The 27984-nt window shown below is 35.8% G+C and overlaps 1 protein-coding gene across 1 annotated transcript; it reads left to right on the plus strand.

The window, feature by feature from the left end:
* Nucleotides 1-1629: 1629 nt before the first annotated feature.
* LOC121731055 (dual specificity protein phosphatase 14-like) lies at nt 1630-7530 on the plus strand. Its single transcript, XM_042120373.1, has 4 exons — nt 1630-1848; nt 4513-4741; nt 6174-6310; nt 7198-7530. Exons 1-4 carry the CDS (start codon nt 1745-1747, stop codon nt 7385-7387), a joined length of 660 nt encoding a protein of 219 aa, XP_041976307.1. The 5' UTR covers nt 1630-1744; the 3' UTR covers nt 7388-7530.
* The last annotated feature ends 20454 nt before the right edge of the window (nt 7531-27984 follow it).

The raw sequence follows: 27984 nt of genomic DNA on the forward strand, positions 1-27984 counted from the left end.
ATATGTTACGTCCATACTATTTTCCGGCTTAAGTCTCTTCCGAACAATTTTCAAATTCAAAATTGCAAACATTGACTAATTTGACAGATAAGTGAAACAAAATATAAGAAAAACCATTTACATAAAAGAGACAGTTCTATTTTAAACGTCGAATCGTATCGCTGTCTCTTTCTTCGCCTGAGCTATGACGAAAATTAGAGTTTTTCCAGATTGTTCGAAAAAATAAATGAAAATGTAAATAATCGAGGTATTTATTGCAATCAAGACATGTGGTAAGAGATTCCATGTGTTTTGTTTACTTTCGAGTCATAATTGGTACATTTTCGAAACACGCACGACGTCATTTTAAATTTTTGTAGGTAAGACAAGACGCGGCACGTTCGTGACTGCGCTCGACGCAGACTAAACAACAGACGGCCCAATCAGGGCGTATTTGAATCTTCACAACGCGCGCGGTAGTAACATGTCTGCTTGGAGTTTTCATTGGAAGAAATTATATTTGAGCGCGATTGTTTCAATTTAAAATGCATCCAGATGAAATAAATCACCCTCCAAGCCTCTACACAACCCCCCCCCCATTTTTTCATCCCCCCATCACCCCCCCCTTCAGACCTTCAAGGGGGCGTTATCGCCTACTTTGCGAAAGGCTGGTCTAATCTATCTGTCGACTTCACTCTTTTTGGCTTTTTCATTGCACTAATGCCCGAAAACTAGCAAAACATTCTACTGACCGTTCATATTAGGCATGTAGTTTATATTGGCACACATAAAATTAGAAAAATATTGGTAAGTATAATATGTTTATTTTTCTCTAATGATATTGATTGAATTTACCTTTTAGACCTTCGATTTTTTCTGTGCTATGACACAATGTGTGCACGGCTTTATGTGGCCCATAGTGTATTTTCACATACAAATATGCCATGGTATTTACTGCTTTAAAAATAACAAAATAAAGTATTTATTACTTAAAATATTTTTATAAAAAATGTTAAATTATTTAATTTCTAGCACGTTCCTAAACCTTATCAGTGTATTAAATGAGATTTGGTTGGCTATGGAACAGACAAATTGCACTGACAAGTACCTATATGTAAACTGTTATAATTTTTGAAACACACTCGTTATGTGCGCATTTTTGACATAACATTTTTTATTGAGGCCTTCCAAACTAGGACGAAGCGGGAACATTAAAAACCGATATTTTCATATACAGGGTCATAAAACTTAGTGATAATACTTTAGGGTCTGTATGAGTCCCTTAAACAGGCTATATAGAGTTCGCTGTGAAAGGTGCAGCGCTGAAAGAGTAACTTTTTTTAGTTTTGTATAAAAAAAAATATGGCGCTACGCGCTGGGGCGCTTGCCCATACAAATCACATAAAATGCTCATTCAGCGCTGCTACTTTCACAGTGAATTCTATATGTTGGACCCATACACAGCCTAAAGTATTATCACTAGGTTTTGTTACACCTTGTGTAACCAACAATTTCTTTTGCCCAAGGTCTCACAAACGAAAAGGGCTCTAACAAAATGCGCAGCAATACAAAAAGGGTAAAGTATGCTGTAAACAAAACGCGAGTCACAGATGTACAGAAATAGCCGTGGAATGCCGGATGTTACCGAACTACAGGTGACCAAACATTCAGTACGCGCTGAAACGGCGACGCTCGCGCACGTCTCGAGTGAAGTGAATCGACAAAGGAGCCATTTATAAAAAAGAAGAAGAAGAAGTGAATCGTAATGAAGGTCCTGTCAGTCGTGGACGAAGTGGCCAGGGTCGGGAGTGAAAACGAACCGACGGTGCACGAGGAAATCGGAAAAGTCACGAAGGAGGAACTTAACAGGTGAGGGTACTGAGAAAACATGGATAAAAAGCAGAATAATTCGATCTAGCTAGGAATCATTTTTAGAAAATGTCATTTTATTCGTGTTTTATCGAATACCGAGCAAAGCTCGGTCAAATAGCTAGTTACATTATAATACTCCCCACACCGGTTTCGGTGACAGTGGCCAGATTCATTGAAACCAGGCCTGATACGCAGGAGTAGTTTTATAGTGCCCAAGTGTTTGCGCAGTACACAAGAACACTCACGAGTTATTACATTAAATTATTACTTAACTTTGTATATTTTACAGTATCTCCATTTATTTTCTGTCAAGCTCTTCGTTAAAGTCAAGCTTACTTAACTTGACTTTAATGAAGAGCTTGATTATTAAAATTTAACGATAAAGGAAAATAATGGAAATTGGGAAATAAATTCAGAAAAAATAAATATGAAGTATATAAAATGTAATTTCAGTTAAAATATTTTCCTCAGAAACAGGTATAATTAGAATGTTTCAATGGCAAAAGTTAATGAACTCAATTAAATTTAATTAGCGTTCTCAAACAGTTGAAACATTCTAATTAAAATTGTAGCTATTGTAATAAATAAATACTTTTAACAATGTTTTTTCTTATTTATTGATTTACAAAATATTCTTTATTTGCATTATATTTAAAACAATATTACATAACAAAAACAAGACAAGCCTTAGCTCTTTCTGAGGTTTCTTCAAGACAACCAAACTTCCTTTATTTTAAAAAGTTTTTTCTTGCGTTCCTTTAAAATTAAGTTTTAAAATAGTTTTTGGTACGGTTGTATTTTGCTATTGGATAACAATAACAAGAGATTTCTTTTTCATAATTTCACTTCAATTTTAAATATCTCTTGATTTTTGTAGAGTTAATTTTATTAAAATAATGGTTTAATTGATTATAATTATCATCTCAAGGGTATAAAATATTTATTTGTGAGGTATCCTATCCTATTTGATACTCGTATGGTGTCTCTTTTAATCTTTACTAGATAAGAGTAGTAAGTCACTATAAGGACTCCTTCTAACTAGGAAGTTAGGGAGAAGTTCTGTTTGTCTTATTGGTCGTCTTCCTACTTCCTAGAGCTTACTTCCATTTCTCCAATAAGGATGAATCACAGGACAATACTTGTCCTGTGATTCATCCTTACTAGTCTGCGTTAATATTACAAAAAAGTTACTGTTATTATTTTGCCCCAAGCTTGAATCAATAGGTATTATTGTATGATGAAGTTCGGTCTTTTCTATTACGGGGAGCTAATTTAGGTCCCGGAAAAGGAAAGAAAAGGTCCTGGATAGCTTCTTAGCGGCATCTACGATCATCGTGCGATCGACGAATTCACAGCTTCTTTTTTTTTTTGATGAAATAAGCGGGCAAACGAGTAAACGAGTCACCTGATGTAAAACAACTTCCGTCGCCCATGGACACTCGAAACAACAGAAGAGCTGCAGGTGCGTTGCCGGCCTTTTAAAAGGGAATAGGGTAATGGGGTAGGGGAGGGTAGGAAAGGGAATAGGGAGGGTAGGGAAGGAGAAAAGGTAGGGGATTGGGCCTCCGGTAAACTCACTCACTCGGCGAAACACAGCGCAAGCGCTATTTCACGCCGGTTTTCTGGGCTCTTAGCGGCATTTACGATCGAAAACGAATTCACATTGCACTGATCCTCGTCTTATATCTCTATTATGACATATTATCAAAGTACACGCAAGTTCGCGCTAGGTCGGCGGCTTGGCGGCGGTCCAGGATGACACAAGCGGCCGGCACGCGGCGTGCCTCTGTTTACGTTCTCGTCGAATTGTTGACGTTTTTTCGACGCGCATACCTCCAGTAATAGCTATCTATTTCCAACCCTGTTTATCGACGCTACATATTTGTTATTTACGTTAAATTTAAACCGTTGTAAGCTTGAATGAATCAAATATTTAACACCGTGACTCATTCGAAAGCGTGGTCTGGTGGGTAGACCTTTCACACTAGAAAATGCAGATTCGATCCCGGAGGTGTGTTCCAATGAGACATTCAGATCCCAAGTACAATATACGAATGGATGCTTCAAGGAAAATATCGTGAGGAAGCCAACGACAACAGAATGCCGTTTTTATATGTAAAAATCTTGTCCCAGGCACTATAGTATTTGAAGAGTGGTTACTTCGCTCTGAAAATCCATATTATCCATACTATACAAGGTGTAACAAAAATAAGTGATAATACTTTAGGGTGAGTATGTGTTCCTTGTAGAGAGTTCAGTGTGAAAGTAGCAGCGCTGAAAGACCAACATTTTTTTTTCACTTTTGTATGGGGAAACTCGTGACGTTCGGGCGCTTGCCCATACAAAAGTGAAAAAAAAATTTGGTCTTTCAGCGCTGCTACTTTCACAGTGAACTCTCTACAAGGAACACATACACACCCTAAAGTATTATCACTTATTTTTGTTACAACCTGTATATTTAATATTATAAATGCGAAAGTGTGTCTGTCTGTTACCTCTTCACGCCCAAACCGCTGAACCGATTTTGCTGAAATTTGGTATGGTGATACTTTGAGTCCCGGGAAAGGACATAGGATACTTTGCATCCCGGAAAAATGTACAGTTCAACGGAGTTGTGGTTGTCATCTAGTAGCCTTGTTTTGATTCACATTTCTTCCACAGAGGCTGTCCCCTTGGCGTGTCCCGCGTGATAGACAATGTCTACGTCTGTGGAGCCCACTCTCTACCTGGGGCTATTAAGGCCCTGCACCCTGGTCTGGTGATCAACGCAGCACCAGAACTGCCTCCACCTCCGGAGGACTATGTGCCGATACACTTCGTGCCGTTGCTAGACACACCCAGCTCCGACATGCTCACGTACATGGACAGCGTTGCCGACTTGATCAATGAGGTAAGCGTTTTTTTGCAGATGAAAAACAGCATAACATAATTACTATACGGACAATAGTATTGCAGCTAACAAAGGTTTACGGTCATGGGAATATGATTCCATATAACATACTATAACTGGTCGCTGTTAAGCATTAGTGTCCCAACCCACAATTTTTTTTGTCGTTAAATTTTGAATGCAGTCTTGTTCTAAATCGTCTAAAGAACATAACTGAATTCATAACTCAATACGTAATTTTTGTGTGGGTTAGTACACGAATGCTTAACAGCGTCCAACTATAGTGTTTGCTCAACGAGTGAAATCGGAATTGTTGTATCTGTTTGACCTTCCAATTAACATTGTTGATGCAATTAACACCTGTCAATATGTAGGCCATTTTAATACCTACTGTAAGTTTAAAATCGTAGCAGACAGTGGTTATGAATCTCACACAAAAACTGCTACATATATATTTTTGTCAAGAAGTAAAGAATTTACTCAGCTCAAAATAATATGCGGGATACTTTTATTTCGCAAAATTAGTGTTTACAAAACAGTACTAGAACAAGGCTGTAAACTTTTTCGAAAGTTAAATGTGGAGAAAAACTAGTAATCTTACCGCCGTACTCAGAGACATTTAATTATAATTAACCTTCGATTCAATTTAATGAAGAGTTTGACAGAATGTATCGGGCTTATGTTAAAATTCTACTCTGAGTACGATAGTTAGTTTCAATATCCCTCGCTGTCCTTGAATATCATTTTAAATATTTTAATCTTTCAATCTATGCTTGCCGCTCTTAATAGCAATACGAGAGGCATGAGATCATACTGTCCATGAGTCGTAAACATACAATTTAGCACATGAACTACTTTTTAATGGCTTACGCGATTTTAATATGTGTAACCTTGTCTTTTGATAAATTAGTAGAATTTATAATCATTACATTACATTAGTCGTTACCTTATAAATTAATTAATCACGCGATATCTATTTTGCCGCAATAAAAATATATTCTTGGGTGTCAAAGCATCTCCTCTCCAAACTTTATCCAAATAGGTTCAGTGGTTTAAACGTAAAAATATAGATAAACTGTCAAAAAGCTACAATGTTGCATTTATTCTAGAAAATATATAACATTGATAATCTTAAATAACTATAAACGACCAACTTTGAGCTCTTCTAAAAATATTGGCCATCTTGACATAATATCAAAAATGCAACAATTCCTCATAATAATTTACAGTACCACAAAGTACCGTAACAATTATTGTTGTTAACATTTTTTACCGACATCCAAAAAACGAGGAGGTTATATGTTCGGCTGTGGAGTATGGATAATATTTTTTTTTTAAAGTCGTCTATGAGCTCGTGCTTTTCAGTCCATATCTTTTATCTCTTTTGTAAAATGTGTTTGTACCAAAGTATTAAATCATTATTGTTTGTTGTCAGGTCGCTAGTAGGAATGAGAATGTTTTGGTGCACTGCGTGGCTGGTGTGTCCCGGTCCGTCACACTCTGCCTGGCGTACCTGGTCAAATGGCACAAGATGACCCTCGCGGATGCTTACCATCATCTCAAAATGAGACGGTGAGTTTGTGGATGTTACCAACACCACCAGAACTTTACATTTTACCGTTACAGCCAATTTTTTTCCTTTTACTGGTTTCGATGTGGACTCAGCATTATGCAGCAGCATGTTTTCAACATTGGCCATGCTCTTAATTTCTTATTTGAGTCATCGTTATTATTGAACGAATTGATGTTTCGAAGTTATGAGTCAGTCCTTTCCAACCAGCCGAGTTTGAAGGATAACAATTAGTCTACATAGAACAGCGGGGCTAAAATGGTCACATTAAGCAATGCCTCCTCAATCAATTCACAAAATGAATTGTCAAAACTGTCAAACTCACGAATGTCAAATTAGTACGAATTCAGACACCTGAATTGCAAGTAGCGGGGTTAAAATGGTCGCTTTGGAGAATCATAATATTATGAATCAAATTATGATTCATTTTTTTTAATCGCAAAAATATGGTCATTCTGCTTGCAATGCATGTTACGTACTAATTTGACATTCGTCAATTTGACAATTTTGTTTGGAACAAATTGAGAGGAATTGCTAAATGTAACCATTTTATCATATTATGATGTAATTCGTACTAATTTGACATTCATCAATTTGACAATTTTGTTTGGAACAAATTGAGTGGAATTGCTAAATGTAACCATTTTATCATATTATGATTCTCCAAAACGACCATTTTAGCCCCCTGATTTTCCAAGCCTAAAGTTTTTACTCGCAACTTGGTTGAGCCAAAAGTGGTTTACCGCGCAGAAACTGTTAATTTTTGGGGCATGTTCTTTCTTTGGACCTAAGGTCACGCCAATCTAAATCGGTGCAAGCTACATACAGACAAAGTTTTGCATTTATATAATTAAAGTGGACGTTTCGTTACATCTGAATTTTGTTTCAGACCCCAAATCCGACCGAACACGGGCTTCTTTAAACAGCTCATCAAATATGAGGAGAGGCTCTTCGGAGAGTCCTCGGTGAAGATGGTATACTGTGAGGCAATAGACAAGGAGATACCGGATGTCTATGAACCAGACTACCGGGGTATGATGTGGTTCAGACAGAGATACGGACCCATAGATAGAACGTGAGCTAATGGAACCTACTGAATATGAGCTGGAAGTTTGAACATCACAAAATATGATTGAAAGGCTTAATGTAAATTATGGTTGAAAGGTGGCAAGTCGTGAAATACCGTAAGTCGTAACGAATAAAAGTCAAACGATTTTGATAATAATTTTTACAAACTATGAATAGGTACCGATTGATATTGATAAACGTTGTATGAAAAAGAGAAAAAAATGATAGTTTGCTTTATTAAAAAGTAAACTGTACATAACAAAGCCAATATTATTGTAGAGGACAAGCAATAAATAATTGTAAAATAATCATGACGAATGTTTTGAACGAAAGGATAATGTAGCCTTAGTATTAAAAATGTAGAGTATGCATATTTTAGGTAATATTATAATATGGGTTTTAAAAACATTGTTTCCAAACGACCTCGACAACAAGTACTTTGTAATGTTTTACAAAATACAAATGTTCAAAACAGCTAGCCAATAAATGACTTTGGTGAAAGCAATACCATAACTATATTCATTATAATATTAACTGAAATTAATAGTTTAATAATTATTTTAATTAATTATAATGATAAAACAATGTAACACAAGCCTATTGTAAATAAGACTGAGACTGGTAAATGCTTCAAATTCATCACAATATATTTTGACTTTTGTTTCAAACAATTATTATTATTCATAACTGTTACGATAAAATTATTATTTATTTTATAACTAATTTCTTCAGAGTCAGGTCACGCTAAACGACGTAATGATAGCAAATTTTCAAGTAGTTTCGCTGCCCGCGACTTCGTCCGCGTCAACATTGTATAATAACAAAGATGGATAGACCGCTAACAAATAGGAAAAAAGTAAAATATAACCTACTCCTTTTTGGAAGTCGGTTAAAAAGTAGCCTAAGTTACACCTTACTACATCATCTATCTACCAAAAAAGTCCCGGCAAAATAGCTCCAGCCGTTTCAGAGATTAGCCGGAACAAACAGACAGACAGACATACAGACAAAAATTGTAAAAAATGTTGTTTTGGTGTATGTATCGTATATAGATTCATATGCATGTAGTGAAAAACGGTTCTTTCAATATTACAAACAGACACCCCAATTTTATTTATATGTATAGATGTATAGATTATGTATCGTCAAATCACGCCTCGTGGATTTGGTGTGACCTGACCCTTAAAATAACGTAAATACGCACAAATCTTTCCTATTATTAGGCTCAGATTAAAAAAATATATTGTTAGAGTATTAATACGAAACATAATATGTAAATTATTTAATTCGAATAAAATTATGTGATGAACGTTATCGTTATTAAGATATCGTTGTTACTTGATAGTTTATATTATTGTGATCTTTGATTAGAATTAAGTTATTGTTAAGTACGATGGGACCAAATAAATATTTAATGATTCTCAAACTTTTTATTTTACATCTTTTCAACGACCTTTGAAGCTCCAGTACATGAGGATAATTATTATAAATTAATATAACGACATTTTTGAGCCGCACTCCCTTTTTGCGATAACTCATTACTCTGAAGCCTGTTAGAAAAGAAAGGATCTCTAGACGAACAAAAAACAAAACATTTCTTATAAAATAGTTTGAACACTCTCACAAACATACAAACAAGGATTCCTCACAAAAATAATCACACCATCAGTAAACAAGTTGAAGCAAGGGTATTTATAGCAGCGTTTGTTTAACATCACAAGATCGCTATTCACAAAACGTGGAAACTCATTCAAGTTTCCACGTTTTTCCACGCGTTTCCAAGCCAGAAATACTCGAAAGTAAGTACTATCAGAGAAGTTGATTCATAGGCAGATGGCGGACCTACGTAACTTGGTCGCGTTACGTCAAACCCAGCCGTCAGACCACGACTCATATTGAATTGACATAGCCCGACCAAATGACGCAAGTCCGTCAACTGCCTATGAATCAATTCATTCGATGGTACATATTATAACTTAACTTTGCGCATTGTGGGTAAGAAAACAGTTCGAGCAACAAAGCTGGGATAACTAGTAATAAATAAGTAATAATTATAACTGTAAACTGCTTTCCATCAAGCGACATCCCGTTTGCTCGTTTGAAATAAGGAAAACCTCCACAAAAACTACGCGATTTACAAAGCACTATATTGTTTTTATGCCAAGCTATCTTGAGTGTAATTTTACCCAACTGTGCCAAACGGAGGGTTCTCTTAAGCTATTTTGTGTGTTTCTTTGGCACGATCTAGAGTCAAAAGCTATTTACATAAATATTGTGCTTCGGGGTAACGAGATTAGTGTTAAATGTTAATGGTGCGAGTGACACTGAAATATTAAATCAGTCGCATTTATTAACAAAATTTATTATTTGCTTGCGATGTTGATATGAAATTCTATACTTGGCTCTTAAATTCCTTGCTAATGCCAAAGTGGTAATAATTTCTGGATATTTATACAAAATGTCATCCCAGATCTTCGTTTAACGACAAAACGTAGGTATGTTCACCTGACGGAGCATACAGTCACATATTTGGTCAGCTGCCAGCGGAGATTGCGACGTTTACGTCAACTATCTGACGAAAGAATCGCCGAATTTTCGTTTCCAATAGATCAATGCCTGCACTCTTAAGAATATCACATTAAGACCTCTTTTCGCTTGGCAAATTATCGGTTGTTTTTCAGTTGCGGCAGCAAGTTCAATATTTCTTTTGTTTACGCCATTTTAATTCTGGCTATGATGACTTTGTTATTGTTTTTCACTTACAAAATTTGAATATACTATACCTATTATAATGTAAAAACGTAATAAAAAATTACCGAATAGAAATAATTAATATATATTAGTAGATCTGTGTAATAAACGCATTTAAAAAAAAAGAAGAAAAATATTTGTTATTGATTTGATTATCAAAACACATATAGTTTTGTGCTAATAATATTCATGTCAATAATCTGCTACGACATTTTCGTAGCAGCAGCGTAGCACTTCGTAGCACTTGTTTGTCGATACTTTAAACTTAAATTTATACTTAAATTTTTACATTTCATGTTATAAATTATATACGAAACCCATTTGGATATTGTGAAATAAAGTGTATTCCAGAAATTGTCGACGAAATAATATGTAGACAAAAATTTTTAAACAAAGTGATGTTTCTTTCTACGATTTTATTTTTCTTTACCTGTGCTATATATTTCGACTGTAAGAATCATCTCGTACAAAGTAATGTGTTAAATATAATGATCACCTTGATGAGGGAATGGTATTTGGATGAGCACCAACTGTTTGTGCGGCCTTGTGGACATTGGCCGTTTTGTGCGCCGAATTCCTGAGAATTAGCCCTTCCTGGCTAGGCTAGCAAATAAAACATTCTTTTTATATTATATTATTTATTATCATTAATAATGCTAGGTTTGTGAACGAATTACTTATTAGTTATTACTATTAATTGTTACATACCTTGTGCGTCGGTTTCAGAGTTCAGACTAACTTTATGACAACAGAAGCTAAGGTTAAAAAATTGTATGCGTTCGGGATATTCCAGCCGAATAAAATAAATAAAAAATGTTTTATTTCTGAGTAAATTTGAATCAAATTTTTTTAGAATGTCTACCTGATGCCTACCACCGGTTCGGGAACTACCCCGGCGAGAAGAACCGGCGTAAGAAACTCGCACGGGTCCCACATTTTACCAAAAAAGTGAGAGAAAATTGTTCTTTTTAAAATAAAGTTTACAATTTTGTAACTTAATATTATATACAATGTCAACATACATAATTGTAAGTCATAATATAATAATGTAGAAGTAGCCTTGCAAGAAGCCATCCTACTACCAAGATGTGCAAGACTACCAAGATGAAGGTAGTGGACATAGTAGCATCGGTCGGACACCACATTTACTTTTTATATCAAATGAAATATCTGTATAACTAGAACCAGGTAGGTCGAACAAATACCGAGTAACTTTAGGAGTACCTGATTGTTTAATACGAACATATCGTACACAGACATTCGCATAGGTGCCACCTCCACTAAATCAAGGAACAATTTCGCTTGATTTCTCAACGTTTTATGTAAATTGTAATCCATAATGATATTATTCAGATGAACTTTTGTGTCGTATGTTTTAGAATTTATGCTGTGACTGACATAACATAGCGCACTAACGACGGTCACCTCGACTAACAAGTACGAACTCATTATCACCGAAGACTGAGATTCGTCTAAGTTGCAGATATAGTGTATACATATACATATAGTGAGTATGATGAACAGGAAGGTAACGGAAACCGCTAAAAGTAGATGACTGTTGAACGCACAGTTGATCTGTCCGCATGTGTTTCGGAGTATTTCGTATGTCAGAGTAAGAGATTTTATCTTCTGCGACTTTTCACTTAATGGACTTATCACACTTCGATAAGAGGCGATTTCTTGATCACTTGATTGCGATGATGGTGTGATAACTTCGTAGCTACATGGTCCGCCATCTAAGTTTCTAAACTCCAAAATTTCCTTCTTCAAAATATCGTTTAGGATTTCCAATCTAATACTTATAACGTGAACGAAAACTACGACGGAGAACATTTGGACATAACGTTGAAAGTTGAGAGGTACATTCAAAATGCGTTGACCCAAAGGGAAGGCGTGGATGATCCCAACCAAAGTGTACAATATTATAAGTATACTGCAACATACGATAAGCAAACTCAGCAGCCTAAGTCGATATTGCTTGTAGTGATGTTTTGTAATAGTTAAACCTTCGTCGATTGCCGCTAAATTCGTCATAATTCCAACGAATTGCCCGTTTACAGTAATGTCCATCGTGCTCCAAACGAACTGAGAGAATATAAAGATAGATGAGATTTCATAAATTACATAAAACACTCTAAATGATGACTCCTCGTTTCCCACTACTTCCAAGGTATAAGCTACGTGACAGAGAAGAAAAACACCCAGAAGAATCATCATAATGCCAATAAAAATCTTCATTTTTCTACTCAAATACGTTAACTGTCCGTCTTCCAAACTGTACCTAAATATGCCGAAGCACTTCTCCAGTACTGTTAAAGGTTTCAGCATTGTCACTAAATCCATTGCTGAATTGTTTTCCATTTTATATTACGTTAGGTTCACGACAGGCAAATGGACAGTCTAAGAATAAAGAACCGCTTGGTTACTGCTCTACATTAACTTAATTGTTACAACGGTACTATCGATTGTTTTAATATTTTATGTAATGATCACATAATACCGATAGAGGTCTGCAACATTACTATCAGAGAAATTGATTGGCTATATCTGCAGGGGGGGGGGGGGGGGGGAGTCAGGCATTTGCCCAGCCCCCGTAGACGCTAACGCTAGCGCTAGCGCCACAAAATGTATGGATTTGACATTAGTATTCGCTAGCGAAGCGATGACTTATGTCAAATCGCATACATTTTGTAGCGCTAGCGTTAGCGTTAGCGCTTTGCCACTTTTCTACAGGCCCTGGGCGGCAAATATGAGGGGCGGCAAAATTGACTTATTTCTATACCTATAGTTTACCGGAGGCCCACTCCCCTACCCTTTTCCTTTCCCTACTCTCCCCTATTTCCTCCCGTACCCTCCCCTATTCCCTTCCGTACCCTCCCCTATTCCCTTCCCTACCCTCCCCTATTACCCCTTAGAAGGCCGGCAACGCACCTGCAGCTCTTCTGATGCTGCGAGTGTCCATGGGCGACGGAAGTTGCTTTCCATCCCGTTTGCTCGCTTGCCCCCTTATTTTATAAAAAAAAAAAAACAAAACTTCCAACCAAGCTATTATATAGTAATATTAAATATCAGACTGGAATGCAACAAACAAGTATTTTAGAAAATACAAAAATAAACGGTTTAAATATATTCATTAGCTATCTAGTAAAGCTAATGAATATATTTAAACCGTTTCGCCAGTAGAGTAATTATTGGCAATACTGTCGTGTGATGGAATTCAGACAACGGGCATTCTCGTGTTTTATCTACCTGATGAGTGACGTTACTAATTATATAACTTAATATTACGGCAACAAAAGTCGATTAGAGTATCTGTAGACATTAAGGCCGGTATAAATAGTCTTAAGATGCATCTCGGTCTCAAGACGCGGTTCGGCTCTATGATTGGTCCAAATTTTGACAGCCAACCAATCACAGAGCCTGAACCGTGTCTTGAGACCGAGATGCATCTTGAGCACTGACTATTTATGCCGGCCTAAAAGTCTTTGAAGTGGCTTTGCGAGTATTTTTCTCACTACAAGATACATATAGTGAGAAAAATACACCTACCTGTACATACTGCTAACAATCAGCACCCCAATTCTGTTTTTCTACGAATTTGATTACGCTTTAGTAACTGCGAAAATATTCATTTAAGATTGCACATAAATTCTTCTTAGTTTGGGGTTAAGTCAGACATTTCACCTTTCAAAAAAGTTACGCCGCCAAAAATTTTAACCGTTAAGCTAGCTGCTAGAGCATATTATATTATATGCTCTAGCAGCTATCTAGTATATAATATAGCCTTTATTCCGGAAAAATGTATTGTTTCCGCAAGACAAATGCCGGGTATGTGAGATACATCTAGTACGAAATAAACTTATTATATTGTATGCCCAGCAGTGCTATTCTGGAATCCAAAAAATTCCGTTCTGGTGTCTGGTAGTTGTGGCGACCTTGTGTGAACCAGCTGCCGATGTGGTCTGGGTCGACCTCCATTTGAAGCATTTCACGATGATACGAGGCTGGCCTTCACAATTAATGTACATTAGATAAACATTTCTGGAGTACTAAGAATAAATATTAAGGAGAATGTTTGTGAAACAAATTATAAAGTTACTTCTTGACATTAATAATTTTCTTAGTTTATAGAAGTATTTATATTATACGCGTGTTACGTGTACCTACTTGTGTTTTTCAAAACTAGTGTTTTCCCAGGTACTTTTATTGAAAGCCTTAACTTTAAACATGATTTATATGCTTTATTGTCTGAATCATACCAAACTAAGATGTGAATAATCTTCAAAGCTTGGGAATGTATTGTACCCTTGACCCTGTATACATTTTATCCATAAAATGTATACAGGGTTTATAGGGTCGGCATACCTCGTGAAAGTAGCAACGCTGAAAGAGTAACTTTTTTAAGCTTTTGTATGGATAAATACACGCTGGGGCGCTTGCACAATGCACAATTCAAATCACAAAAAAAAAAACTTTTTTTGTGCTGCTACCATCACGGTGAACTCTATATAGAGACACATACATGTATTTTGCACCCTGCATTTATTGTGCAATTCTTTAAGTAGCATTCATCTATTTACTGCATTTAAACCTGCCTCAACATAAAACAGAGAATTAGATATGTAAGTATTTTTACCGCTTGTAGTCCACACAAAATCCTTTATGAACATTTGTGGAAACGTAATGGATACGGCAGCTGTAAATTGTCGATCTGGTGACAGAAATCCGGAGTAATGTGTCGGCATACCTCGAGAATGCCGTGCTATATGCCAACACATTCTTGAATATTTTTGTCACGCACTATCGCACTATCAGCAAGGTTGCTGTGCTACTTTTTGCTTGATTTTTATAGATAATGTGGGGTATTTTAGGGCTGAAGGTTGGTTATTCTATTATGAGAAGATATTATAGTCTGAATAGAGGCGGGATTGCAGGTCTTCAAAATGTAGGACATTTAAGTAAAGCCTCAGTTGGGTTGGGTTGGGCCGAAAAACGACACCACTGGGCACTGACAGATTTACTAAATTAGGGGTGGAAAAGCTATGTCTTAATACATAATATTATTATGTATAGCATATTTCAGTTAAAAAATAAAGTTTCTAAGAAAAGTATCGTAGCTTTGAGTCTAAAATGATATTTTTAAATTTTTAATGAAACTTTGGTAAATATTTATGAAAAGCAAAGTCTCAGTTTGTTAGCGACTTTGGGTTCCTATAGCATTAAAGGAATTCGATGCCGCTCACGGCAGATTAACTAAATTAAGGGCGGAAAAGTAATGTCTATATTCTAATATGTACTTAACATCATCAGTAGCACATTTCAGTTGAAAAAGATCTAAAAAAAGTGTAGTCAGTGTATGACTCCAAAATAATACTTTTAAAGGGGTACAAACCTTTGTGGCATATCTAGGCCGCCGCCATCTTGGTTTTTTTTTTAAATTTTGAAAAAAAAAATGATGGTGGCGGCCTAGATATGCCAGGCTCCATACAAAAATGTTCGAACCCCTTTAACGAAGTTTGATAAATGCTAACTGCAAGTCACAATTTTCCCAACTCTTTCGTCAAGGCTTCATCTGAAACCTCCTATGGGTGAATAACCGTGGCACTCAGCATAATTTCGGACGGCGTATATCGTTAACAAAGGTTAGCGGCCTCTGATCTCTGTTCAATGTGAAAGCTCAGCACTGGCACTCCTCCAGAACGGGCCAAAGGAATGCAAATAATATATTAATATCGGTGACATTTTTTTTCACACTTAATCACTATCAAATTAAAGAGCAGCGAGAAATCTCCCGTGATTAATGTTGGTGAAAGCTTCGGATGCTTCGGTTATTTCTAGCCAGGAATGTGTGTTTGTAAACATGTTTGAAATGTTTTTATAAATATTCTGTAACATTTTAAAGAAACTATACATAGTCCACTCTCGGGGCACGTAGAAAAAAGTATGTTGACTCATCTTGTCTGTTTGAGGAATTTTGCTTTTGCGCTTTTGGGGTCGAGAGACCGAAAGGGTCCCATATTTTTGCTCCAAGACCGTACTGTTAGTGATGTAACTAAAATATTAAATACCCTTTGAGTTGCGGCTGGAATAAGAAAAAATATGATAAAGACAAGACTAAGTATTTCAATAAGCAAGTAGGCCTCAAGTCTTCAAATACAAACAAGGTGCACATTAAGGTTTCCAAAATAAGGAAGTTGCAACACCAATTATCTTGATCATGCATAATCCTGTGATAGCTCAGCTGAATTCTTCGCATTTTTAAGCTGATGTTGATTATGGTGATGAAAATAACTGTCGTCTGATATGATGCAGGTTGGAATGCGGCGCATACCTGGCCTGCTCGGAACTGGGTCGCCCGGCCACCGGCGACACGGAATGTGGGACTTTTTATTGGAATTATGTAATGCCACTTGGCCCATGATGGACAATCATGGTTGAAACTTGAGAGGTATGGAGGGCTATGATTGCTTATCATCAAGCAATCGCAGACGAACATTGATGTACCTGAGTATACTCGATTGCCATGCAATTTTCGTGTTGGCGCATTAAGGGGGCGACCAACCCAAAATTATCGATTTTATAATTAATTTTTATACTTGAAAATAAGTCCCGAATTGTTTCGTTTTCTAAAATTAGATACTACATTATATTTCCAAGAATTCGATCTGAGCAAAAACACGATATCTTAAAATTTTCTTGATAGAAAAAAATCACAAAGATGCATCTAATTTTCACGAATTTTTCATTTATTGCCATACCCGTGCATTGAACTAAGTTTTATCATTAAGAAATCGACCTAGCGGATTTTTAAAATGTTGTATATTTATCGAGTTATTGAGAAAAAACTAATTTGGCGATGAATCCGCGTCGTCCTTTTTCACCTGGCATATGAAAGACGGGCGTGAGTGTGAAGAAAGAAGGACGATGTTTGATTTTTTGGGTTAGTCGCCCTCTTAAAGGGTCACTCAAAATTTAGACTGCAACGCGACGCGTAGATGCATTTCTAAATGTGTATGGATTTGACAGATTATTTGCAAGACGTCTAACGCTCACGAAATCTGTCAATTCAGTACAAATTTAGAAATGCATCTACGCGTCGCGTTGCGGTCTGAATTGATTTGACCCATACTCGCACTTTGTACAGGCAAGGGCGTCGCCAAGGGGGGGCAGGGAGGGGCAGCTGCCCCCCCCTAGAGATTCTAAAAATGTTGCCAAATATAATGCAAACAACGACTACTATAATTTTAAAATCTGGTAATTTAAAAAAAATATGCTGTACGCTGTACACTTATATAAATTCAACTCCTTTTATTCTATTTTTGTAATAAATGTTATTATAACTTATTTATTTACAAGTTTTTATTGCATAGTCAAGAGCTCGTGCTCGTGTAGCTTTACACATTGGACTCTGTACTGTTTTCTCATTCATAGAGAAGGAGAAAAGTAGGTAAAGTCAACTGTCCCCCCCTGCGCCATCGGCTGGCGACGCCATTGTGTACAGGCCTTTATTATATTAATATATCTCTTATTTAATTATGTTGTAGAGGTACTAGATCAACAATGTAATATAATTTGGGCCGAAGCTTGACTGTATGATGATTTTGATTGAAATATGATAATCGTAGCGTTCGAACCCGCAGCCATCGAGTTTAGCGCCGACTTGTTAACTAATGAGCCACGGAGGTTTAATGACTTAATTGCAAGCAGAGTTGCATTTAATGACTTAGGAGACGACTAATATCACAGAATATATAATAGTACAAGCTAATAATATGCTAGTCAATACTTATACTTTACTTCTATTTGAAAACCAGCCCATATCATACTAATATTAGTAGTAAAGTGAAGGAATACAAGAATAGTTCTAGTTTTATTTTAATCGTATAATATTTGTCACCAAACTGTAATATTCGATTTTATTGCAACGATTTCACACCTAGCATAAATGTCGCTCGCAATAAAATCGCAATTTATTTAATCACTGACAACGAAATAAATATTTTAGAGTAGACAAATCATCAAAAAAACATAAAAACTTTAGACTGAAAAATAATGGATATCGGACTGCTAGCATTCAAATAAAGTTTTGTTCACACCTGTTAGCGACGAAATATTTTTGACTGGGACTTGAAATAACATAGAGACATCAAAATTTTCCTTGTGTAAATTTACTACACAAGGAAAATTTTGAAGTTACGAACGGTAAAGCTACGATTTGGTACAGTTCAGCAAAAACCATACTCCAAATTCGAATTCTTGCAACGAAAAGTTTTACCTGTTGCTTCTACTGGGATTGTATAATATTTTTTTTTATGAAATAAGGGGGCAAACGAGCAAACGGGGCACCTGCTGGAAAGCAACTTCCGCCGCTCATGGACACTCGCAACATCAGAAGAGCTGCAAGTGCGTTGCCTTTTAAGAGGGAATAGGGTAATAGGGGAGGGTAGGGAAGGGAAGGGAATAGGGTAGGGAAGGGAATAGGGTAGGGGATTGGGCCTCCGGTAAACTTACTCACTCGGCGAAACACAGCGCAAGCGCTGTTTTACGCCGGTTTTCTGTGAGAACGTGATATTTCTCCGGTCGAGCCGGCCCATTCGTGCCGAAGCATGGCTCTCCCACGTATAATGTATATGTATCACTATAATATTATTATAGTCAAAGGATGAAACGGTTTGAATGATCAGATAGTAAAATTTCAATTTACGAAAAAGCATCAAACACATGAATTCGAGTCAGCACACCAATTTAAACGTGAAATATGGCTAATTACTTTTTTCTATAATAAAAACGCCGTAAACTGATGCAATTTGTTTACGAAAATGAATTGAAATGTTTATAAACATACAGCATGTATCATGGTCTATATCGAGTTGGCGCCGGCTGAGGTATAACAAGGACCAAGGATATATAAATCTAGATGTTCCGTCAGGTGTGAGGACATATTTTTTATTTATTCGAGGTCGCTTTAAACTCGTTAAAACATTTAAAATGATACACACGTGGTTCGCTTGAACAGTTTTAGGAAACTAAAGCATGATTCATTACAGACATTATATTCATTTCACATTAACTCTGTTTTTTTTTATAAAGAATCAATAATTTAATTGCAAACACGCCATTGCGTCCATGAGATTTGACTCAAAGTTAGTTTGAAAAAGTTTGTAAAAAAATCATAATATTTAGTTTGGTTTGAAAAAATGCAAATTGAGACAAAATTCATAATCTATCATTAATATCATATTCTGTACCTCATTATTTTGATCATACCTTAGAAACTAAACATCTGAAAAACCCATCCAATTTTTATGAAACGGAAGTATCTGATTATAAGACTTACACTTTGCAGTTTACACCCAGTTAATGGAAAAAGTTCATCCGGTACTAAAATGTGTTACAGAAATAGCCCACTTACTGCTATTTCTTATAAAGCAGGAAATGCTTTGATTTGTTACAGCGTTGACTTTTATTCGTGTCGTGGTTTGGACAGACACTTTGTGTTAATTTCTAGCGTTCAGTAGAATGATGTTGATGATGTGCCGCATCTAGTATCCCTTTAATTAAGCAAATAAATGTCTAGATATAGAAAAATCTCGAATTTTAATGATCACTGCCTACGATTAATCAAATATCTTAATATTTTTTAATAATTGTGAGTCTTTAGCGAGGTAATTACGGAGATAACCTTAAAGTACGTCAACCAATTAATGAGAATAGTATTTTTTTATTTGTAGCATTCGTATTTTGTAACTTCATAAGAAAACACTCCTCAAGGATTAATACAATTTGAGGATTACTCATTTATGAGTGAAGACATTGAAAATAAAATACAACAAGAGTAATAATATACATGTAACTAGTTTATACATGGGAGAGCCATGCTTCGGCACGAATGGGCCGGCTTGACCGGAGGAATACCACGTTCTCACAGAAAACCGTCGTGAAACAGCGCTTGCGCTGTGTTTCGCCGAGTGAGTGAGTTTACCGGAGGCCCAATCCCCTACCCTATTCCCTTCCCTACCCTCCCCTATTCCCTTCCCTTCCCATCCTTACTCTCCCCTATTACCCTATTCCCTCTTAAAAGGCCGGCAACGCACCTGCAGCTCTTCTGATGCTGCGAGTGTCCATGGGCGACGGAAGTTGCTTTCCATCAGGTGACCCGTTTGCTCGTTTGCCCCCTTATTTCATTAGAAAAAAAAGAAAAAAAAGAAGTTTTTCTTGGTCGTGTCGTAGTGCGGTTGGTTTTAAATATAATCTGAAAATTGTTAACATCGTTAACATGTTAGACTGGTTTTTAAACCAATTGAAGCTGCAAGTAAGCAATAACGTTATTTAGAGGTCCGTATTCCGTACCCAATGGATACGACCCTTTTACTAGGACTTCGATGTCTCTTCGTTTTAATAATAGTTAATATTAAAATATAATAAATAATTAACGGCGACTGCCATATAAAAGACACAACTTTTCCCAACTTTTTCTCTAATGGTACGGAACCCTTCGAACGAGTCCAACTGCAGGCGTAGCATGGTCACCTTAGAAACGGTTTCTTTCTACGAAGAATAGACAAAGTGACAGTTAGACAAGGCAAAGTGACAGTTAGACAATGGAAATCCGCCATTTTGTGGATAAAATCTGTCAAAATGTCGATACTTTCCCATGTCTACTGGTCCAACCACTTGGCCGATCTTTTTATTCGCTACACGTTTGAATGGCGTGTAAACTTTAATACAAAGGTTGTACTTGTTTCAAAATTAGGCGATTCGTATCCTGTCTCGGGAAACGGATGTATCAAAATTGATGCAATTGAAGTTTCTATCTTTTTTGATCAGGGATGCTTTGCAAGGCACCATTTTACCTATCCCAAAAATGTGCACGATGCCGTTGAAGAAGTTTTCATTTAAAAAATTACGCCTGTATACAATCTCTCTGTCTAATATATAATCTAATATATAAAATTCACGTGTCACAGTGTTTGTGCGAGTACTCCTCCAAAACAGCTCAACCGATTTTAATTGAATTTTGTATGTACATTAGTTAGGCCTGATAATAGGTTTTTATCTACTTTTTATTTTGATACTAGAAATAATTTATATGGCGAAATAACGTTCGCCGGGTCAGCTAGTAGAATTTATAAGTCACCTCGTTCGCGATTTCTATATCGGTATATAGGTTATTACATAACGTTGATAAAAATAATGAATGTGTCTGTATGATTCGCAAAACATTGTCCTAGATCCATTTTGATGTTAATTTGGAAAGATTTACGAGTACAATCTTCATTTACCCGGTTGTTTTATGAGTTGGTTAAAAATATTGTAATCGTGACCTTATTATTTATAAAAAAGTTATAGAACAAAAATAAAAATATTTATAGATCGAGGACATCAAAATTCTTATTTCAGAGGTTGTTTTTTTATAAAAAATAGAATTAAATAACTTTTATTTTGTTTTGTTTTTTTGTTATACTTAAATAAAACACATTTATTTTTATTTCTGATATTCTTAAATGGTAACACATATTGTGTAATATTAGTAAAGTGTGTGAAAGACCGCAATTTGTGTAAGGTTTCGTAGATAGCCGATTGCCGACGATACAAAAATATTATGATTTATTCAGTGTTCACAAATTTTCATTTTATCTTATATCTTTAAACGAGCAATTCTTATATATATATATATATATATATATATATATATATATATATATATATATATATATATATATATATATATATATATATATATATATATATATATATATATATATATATATATATAATTGGAATCCCGGAATCGGCTCCAACGATGTTCATGAAATTTAGTATATAGGGGGTTTTGGGGGCGATAAATCGATCTAGCTAGGAATCATTTTCAGAAAATGTCTTTTTATTCGTGTTTTATCGATAATCGATAAACTGAAAAATATGACTCTTCCTGACATCTATTGGCGAATAATAATATTATTTCGTGAGCAGTTAATTGTTTTAACGACTAGCAAATGGCGTTATTAAGTAACACGAAGTCAATGAGTGTTTTTGCTATACCGAGCAAAGCTCGGTCATCCAGGTACTGAACTCATTATGCGAAGATCTTGCATAACATTTGCATGATAAATTAAGGTGTCAAAATTGTAGACCGTCTGAATTGTGCCAATTTTCCCACCGAGTTTATTTTCTTTTCTTATTTTTTCAATGGCAACATCCATCAGATAATATGTATAGAGTTTTTTGCAGTTTAAATTAATGTTTGCTATTTATTATCACAACAATGCTTCACAATTTATGTTGGTAATACGTATTTGTGAAATGTCCTGAAAAAAAAAGCTTTTATAGTATAATGGCATTATCCAATCTAGCGGCTAGATTTAAGGAAGGTAAGAAAGGGTATGGTTATTTCCGTACACAATAAATCAATACTTCCAAACTAATATTATAAATGCGAAAGTGTTTGTCTGTCTGTCTGTTACCGCTGAACCGATTTTGCTGAAATTTGGCATGGAGATACCTTGAGTCCCGGGAAAGGACATAGGATACTTTTTATCTCGGAAAAATGTACGGTTTCCGCGCGATAAACAAAATTTGGCGCAATGGAGTTGCGGGCATCATCTAGTAATAAATATAAATGGCCGACTCCGTACTCTACCTTCTGAATGATTCCACTTTTCACCTCTTTATTTTCTTGTTTTACTACTTACATCAATATTTTTAAATCAATTTGCACAGGTCCAGACTAAGCTGAAGTCTCTGTTATAACTTATATTGGTATCTCGTTGATTATATGAAGGACATTATATTTATATACACATGTATATGTGTATTGTGTATACTTATTTAATCCAGGATTCATTTTAACCCATATCTACTAAGGGCTCTTTCTAGCTGCATTCCAATACTGCAGAGTTGCGTATAAACTAATTTGATTGTCACGTGATTCATGACAATTTCCCTGAGCAATTTCCAAACTTCAAAGGAGCCAGACAAGATAAATGATCACCTCGCAGAGTCGTCAAATGTCAACGTGCATTCCCGCGCATACGTGCACTTTCAGGTATGACAGTAGACGTATAAATACTAGACGTTGCTTTTCGATTATCCCTCGGGAAAGTTCTGGTTTATGTCTTTTTCCGGGACTCATGATAATATATCTCCATACCTATCAAATTTGTCTCAGCGGATTAAGCGTGAAGTGATAACAGATAAGAGACAAGAAATTAAGGCGACGCCTTGATAATTTGGCGGTAGCGATATCGATTTTTCTCAGCAATGACTTAAGCTAAGAAATTAAAGCTCATTGTCAGTATTCATCCTGTTTTTGTCTTTGAATCACCCATAGCATAACACGATTGGTCAACTTTTATAACACAGAATAATCAATCAAAAAGACCTCTGTAAAAAAAGGGATTTCTATTTTGCCAACAGAGAAGAGTGATTTAAGCTTCCAAAATTTGTACATAAATTGGTTCAAGCATACACTTTAATTTGCCCATAGCTTATATGAAGTGTATTTATGGTTTTTAAATTACGCGACAAAAATCATTTTGTCAATTACACCCTTTCCATTTTTTGCTGCTCCATTGCTTGTTTTCTATGAGAGGCCGGCCCGGCCTCAAATACATGCAAACTGATAACGTACCTTTCTTTCTATAAAATTAAACCAAATACAAGTTATTTTTATTGTTATCTAGACGTCTCAAAAGTCTATGCTGTGACCGACATTCCGTCTTTAATGGTAATGTGAATTTCGTTTCCGTGAATACTACAAGTTGCATCGAGTATCAGACACCTTTCGACCGTACACAGCTATCATGACGTTTCTGCAAGCTCGTCATCATGCTCAAGCACCTAGATTTCTAGGGGAAGTAAGTTTTAAGGACTTTAGCTCAGAAAAGCTATAGTCTCTAGACTCTTCTACTCATTATTAAAATCCTTCATTTTTAAATGTTTGACTACTGTCTTTCGGAAAACAAACATTTCTTTGCAGATAATGGATAATATTACCTATTTCTGCGCATACTTCGGTGCATATGGCACTCCGATGATGTCATGAACAAAATAGTCGTTGTGAAGTTCAGCAGGGTATATCTGTCGGCTGAATCAGAATGCAAGCATGCTGCATGCACTATGTTTAGCCGGGATGCCCATTGTCGAGATCTGGGGTACAGGCTATTCGCGTTGGGAACACTGAGTCACGCGTACATAGCGTAAGTATTAACTAGATGATTTATCGCGCAGGAACCGTACAGTTTCGGGATAAAAAGTATCCTATGTCCTTTCCCGGAATACAAAGTATACCTACCATACCAAAGACAGTTAATACCGTTGCGTCGAAATTCAAGCGGGAACCGTACATTTTCCGGGTTAAAAGGTATCCTATGTCCTTACCAAATTTCAGCACAATCGATTCACCGGTTTGGGCGTGAAGAGGTAACAGATAGACACACATATTCGAATTTATATGACGGGCGCAACACTTCGGATATTTTTGGGATTATTTACTGTAGGTGCTGTACGTGCTTTCCGTAATGTTCCCCTATTATAATCATCAATTGATTAGTCTGTTTACACTTTATTCAAACGTAACAAAAGTAATTACAATAAATTAAGTCTAAACGATGTATTGCACCTAGGGTTGCCAGGTCGCTTAACCGAAAAGCCGGATAAAGCAGCCAGCTTGGCCGGACATTTCCCGCTATCGAGTACTTAGAATCAAACTCTTACTGCCGCACTCAGAGTGGAACATCAATTACTTAATTGTAATTAATTCAAAATTTTGATATAAGCTCCATACATTATCTAAACTCTTAATTAAATTGAAGGTTAATCATAATTAAATGTCTCTGAGTACGGCGGTCAGTGTAGGAATACGTTCGTAATTTTCTTTTTTATTAAACATTTTTTACATTTTATTAGGTGTAAAACCTTCTAAAATTATTAGATTTTCATATAAAATTATTGATTCAAAGCTCTACAAAAGCCGGACTCCTCTTAATTTTGGCCGGACACGCAATCAAAAAGCCTGTCTGTGTTCGGCTTTATCCAGACGCCTGGCAACCCTAATTGCGCCATATTTAAGTAGATATCCAAACAGCCAACAGGTAAATTTGTCTAAATATACGTCATTGTTTTCACAACCAATACGGTCGAGTAGAGGGTGTATAGAGGATGAAACGGACATTTCAATGACAATGTTTGCACCTTAGGGTCAATTCAGACCGCAACGTGACGCGTAGATATGCATTTCTAAAGTACTGAATTCGTGAGACAGATTTCGTGAGCTTGAGACGTCTCGCAAATCTGTCAAATCCATACACATTTTAAAATGCATCTACGCGTCGCGTTGTGGTCTGAATTGACCCTTTGGGTCAGCGCAGACAGAGAGGAATAATCCTCGCGCGGTCTCGGGCATGCACTTGAAAATAAACTTTAAAATTAATAAACTTTAAAGTTGCAATATCTTAAATTGGTAAAACTTTGGCAGCTCATATCTTTGAAATGTGACACTTTACGTGGTTTTGTCCAAAATTATTTTTTGTTTGTATTAATGTTAGCTATCCATTTTTGAAAAAAAAAATCGTGAACACGAAAAAAAACAATAGCGGACAGTAAGTCAGCCAAAATCTTCATACCCCTTTGTAACATTAACAAAAGAATATAATAAATATTTATAAAAAACACTTGAGTGGCTGATATTAATTTTAATGTCCAGTTATAAACCAAAACCTTGAAACAGATAAAAGTTAGATAATATCTTTGAATTTTTAAAAGACTGACCTACATAATCATAAATTTTAATATACATATCAGAGATTTGTGTGTCTGGCTTTTTTCTTCAAAGGCGGAAATTAAAAACATTCAAAGGTTAGAGAATAACGGCGCACAGAAATTATTAACATCGATAAAATATTGCTTTCAAAAATAGAATCTATTTCGATTTTCGAACATAAGATGCGTTGTTACTACAGCCAAATTATCAAGGCGTCGCCTTTAACAGCGAACAGTTAAGTGGGCGATCTAGTAAAAGCACGTTTCTTTCTTTGCACTCGTGCTCTTCACTCATAAATGCCCATAATATGTGAGACAAGACGATAACTTTTAAGTTTTTTAAAGAAAATCTCGTAAAATATGTAATTAATCAATATTATATTATTACTAGCTGTTGCCCACGACTTCGTCCGCGTCAACATAGTATAATAACAAAGATGGATAGTCCGCTAACAAATATGAAAAAAGTAAACTATAACCTCCTCCTTTTTGGAAGTCGGTTAAAAAGTAGCCTAAGTTACACCTTACTATATCAGTTATCTACCAAAAAAAAGTCCCGACAAAATAGCTCCAGCCGTTTCAGAGATTAGCTGGAACAAACAGACAGACAGACAGACATAAAGACAAAAATTGTAAAAAATGTTATTTTGGTGTCTGTACCGTCTAAATATTCATATGCAAGTAGTAAAAACGGTTCTTTCAATATTACAAACAGACACTCCAATTTTATTTATATTATGTATGTATAGATTTGTTACGAAATCCATCCTCGGTAATTTTTATCATGTATTAAAATAATGATACGGTTGAAATTATATACTAAGTATAATATATACCTACGATCTATACTTTATTTTTTATTCTATTAAAGAACTATAAAGTCTGTCGTACATTGCAAAGTTGAAAATAATGTTTGGTTTTATTCACAGATTTCAGAAGTAATTATTATTGCCATTAAACCAAACATAACACATCATTATTAACTCAAGTGTCTAAACACACTAGGACGAAAAAACGCGGCCGAAGTTCAGCATGATTACGCCTGCAATGTATTTTAAATTACCGATGACACACCATGCCGAAATTATAGTCTGTCAGTGAAGAAATTAAAAAGTGGCAACATCGTAGCGTCATCCCTTTTTTCTTAGATTGATTTGACAGACTATACGTCGCTACTCGCGTATAATATAGGTATTATGTGCGTAGCGCATTGCTGACGTAAACATGCCGAGCTTCGCCCGCGTATTTTAGGCCTAGTGTGTTTAGACACTAAGGCTGTTGGTCGATCATTAACTTCTGTCGAAGTAATTAATTGCCATAAACATAATTAAAAAAACTGACTGATGACAGCCGGCAATTACAGCGCGGGAAAAGCATTAGTTTCCCGCCAGTTCAAGGTGAAAGGACTTCACCCCCGGCGGATTCTATTTTTGAATTCGGCAAATTCAGCCAAGAATCCGGCGAATTTAAGAGGATTCCACACCGCCATTTTTTCCATACAAACGTTGTCCCCTGTTTCCTCCCTGGATAATGCTAGTAGAGTTATAATTTTTTTCCTGAATATCTACGGCCACTAATACAATGTCCCTATGTTTTCTTTTTTTTCATAATTTAATTATTAAATAAGATATGAACGTTCAAAAACCCAAAAAAATGGCCAGATTTTCCACTGTGTTCAAACGTCCAGAAAACAGATTTGGATAGATTATACAAAAAAAGCAAAACATAGGAACACAGCTCAAGCCTTTTTTTAATCTTTAATGAAAAAAGTACTTAAATCGGTTAAGTTTTGGAGAAGGAATCAGGGGACAACGAATCGATGATTTTCTGGATTTTCTGCAGTTGTCTCTATCGCGTTCTGCGGTATAGGCTTAAGGTAAGGGAGACAGCTATAGATATTACACGTACTTTTTTTTCATTTCTCTAGCCGCTGTGGTATCCTCTTAAGGAGGTGTGACTCAGGCGCGCGCGTGCCAGACGCCATTTTCATTTCCGAACCACTTTTAACAAAATTTGTTAAAAGTGGTTCGGAAATGAAAATGAAAATATTATTTTTAATGACATCGTTATTTAATAACGATGTCATTAAAAATAATAT

Source organism: Aricia agestis, chromosome 10 (assembly GCF_905147365.1).
Source record: "Aricia agestis chromosome 10, ilAriAges1.1, whole genome shotgun sequence".
Taxonomy (NCBI): domain Eukaryota; kingdom Metazoa; phylum Arthropoda; class Insecta; order Lepidoptera; family Lycaenidae; genus Aricia; species Aricia agestis.

What these genes read in the sequence shown, in the direction of transcription:
- LOC121731055 (XM_042120373.1), top strand. Translation starts at nt 1,745, where the DNA reads ATGAAGGTCCTGTCAGTCGTGGACGAAGTGGCCAGGGTCGGGAGTGAA. An exon ending in ACGAAGGAGGAACTTAACAG is followed by an intron (nt 1,849 to 4,512) that starts GTGAGGGTACTG and finishes TTTCTTCCACAG; the next exon opens with AGGCTGTCCCCTTGGCGTGT. An exon ending in CATCATCTCAAAATGAGACG is followed by an intron (nt 6,311 to 7,197) that starts GTGAGTTTGTGG and finishes ATTTTGTTTCAG; the next exon opens with ACCCCAAATCCGACCGAACA.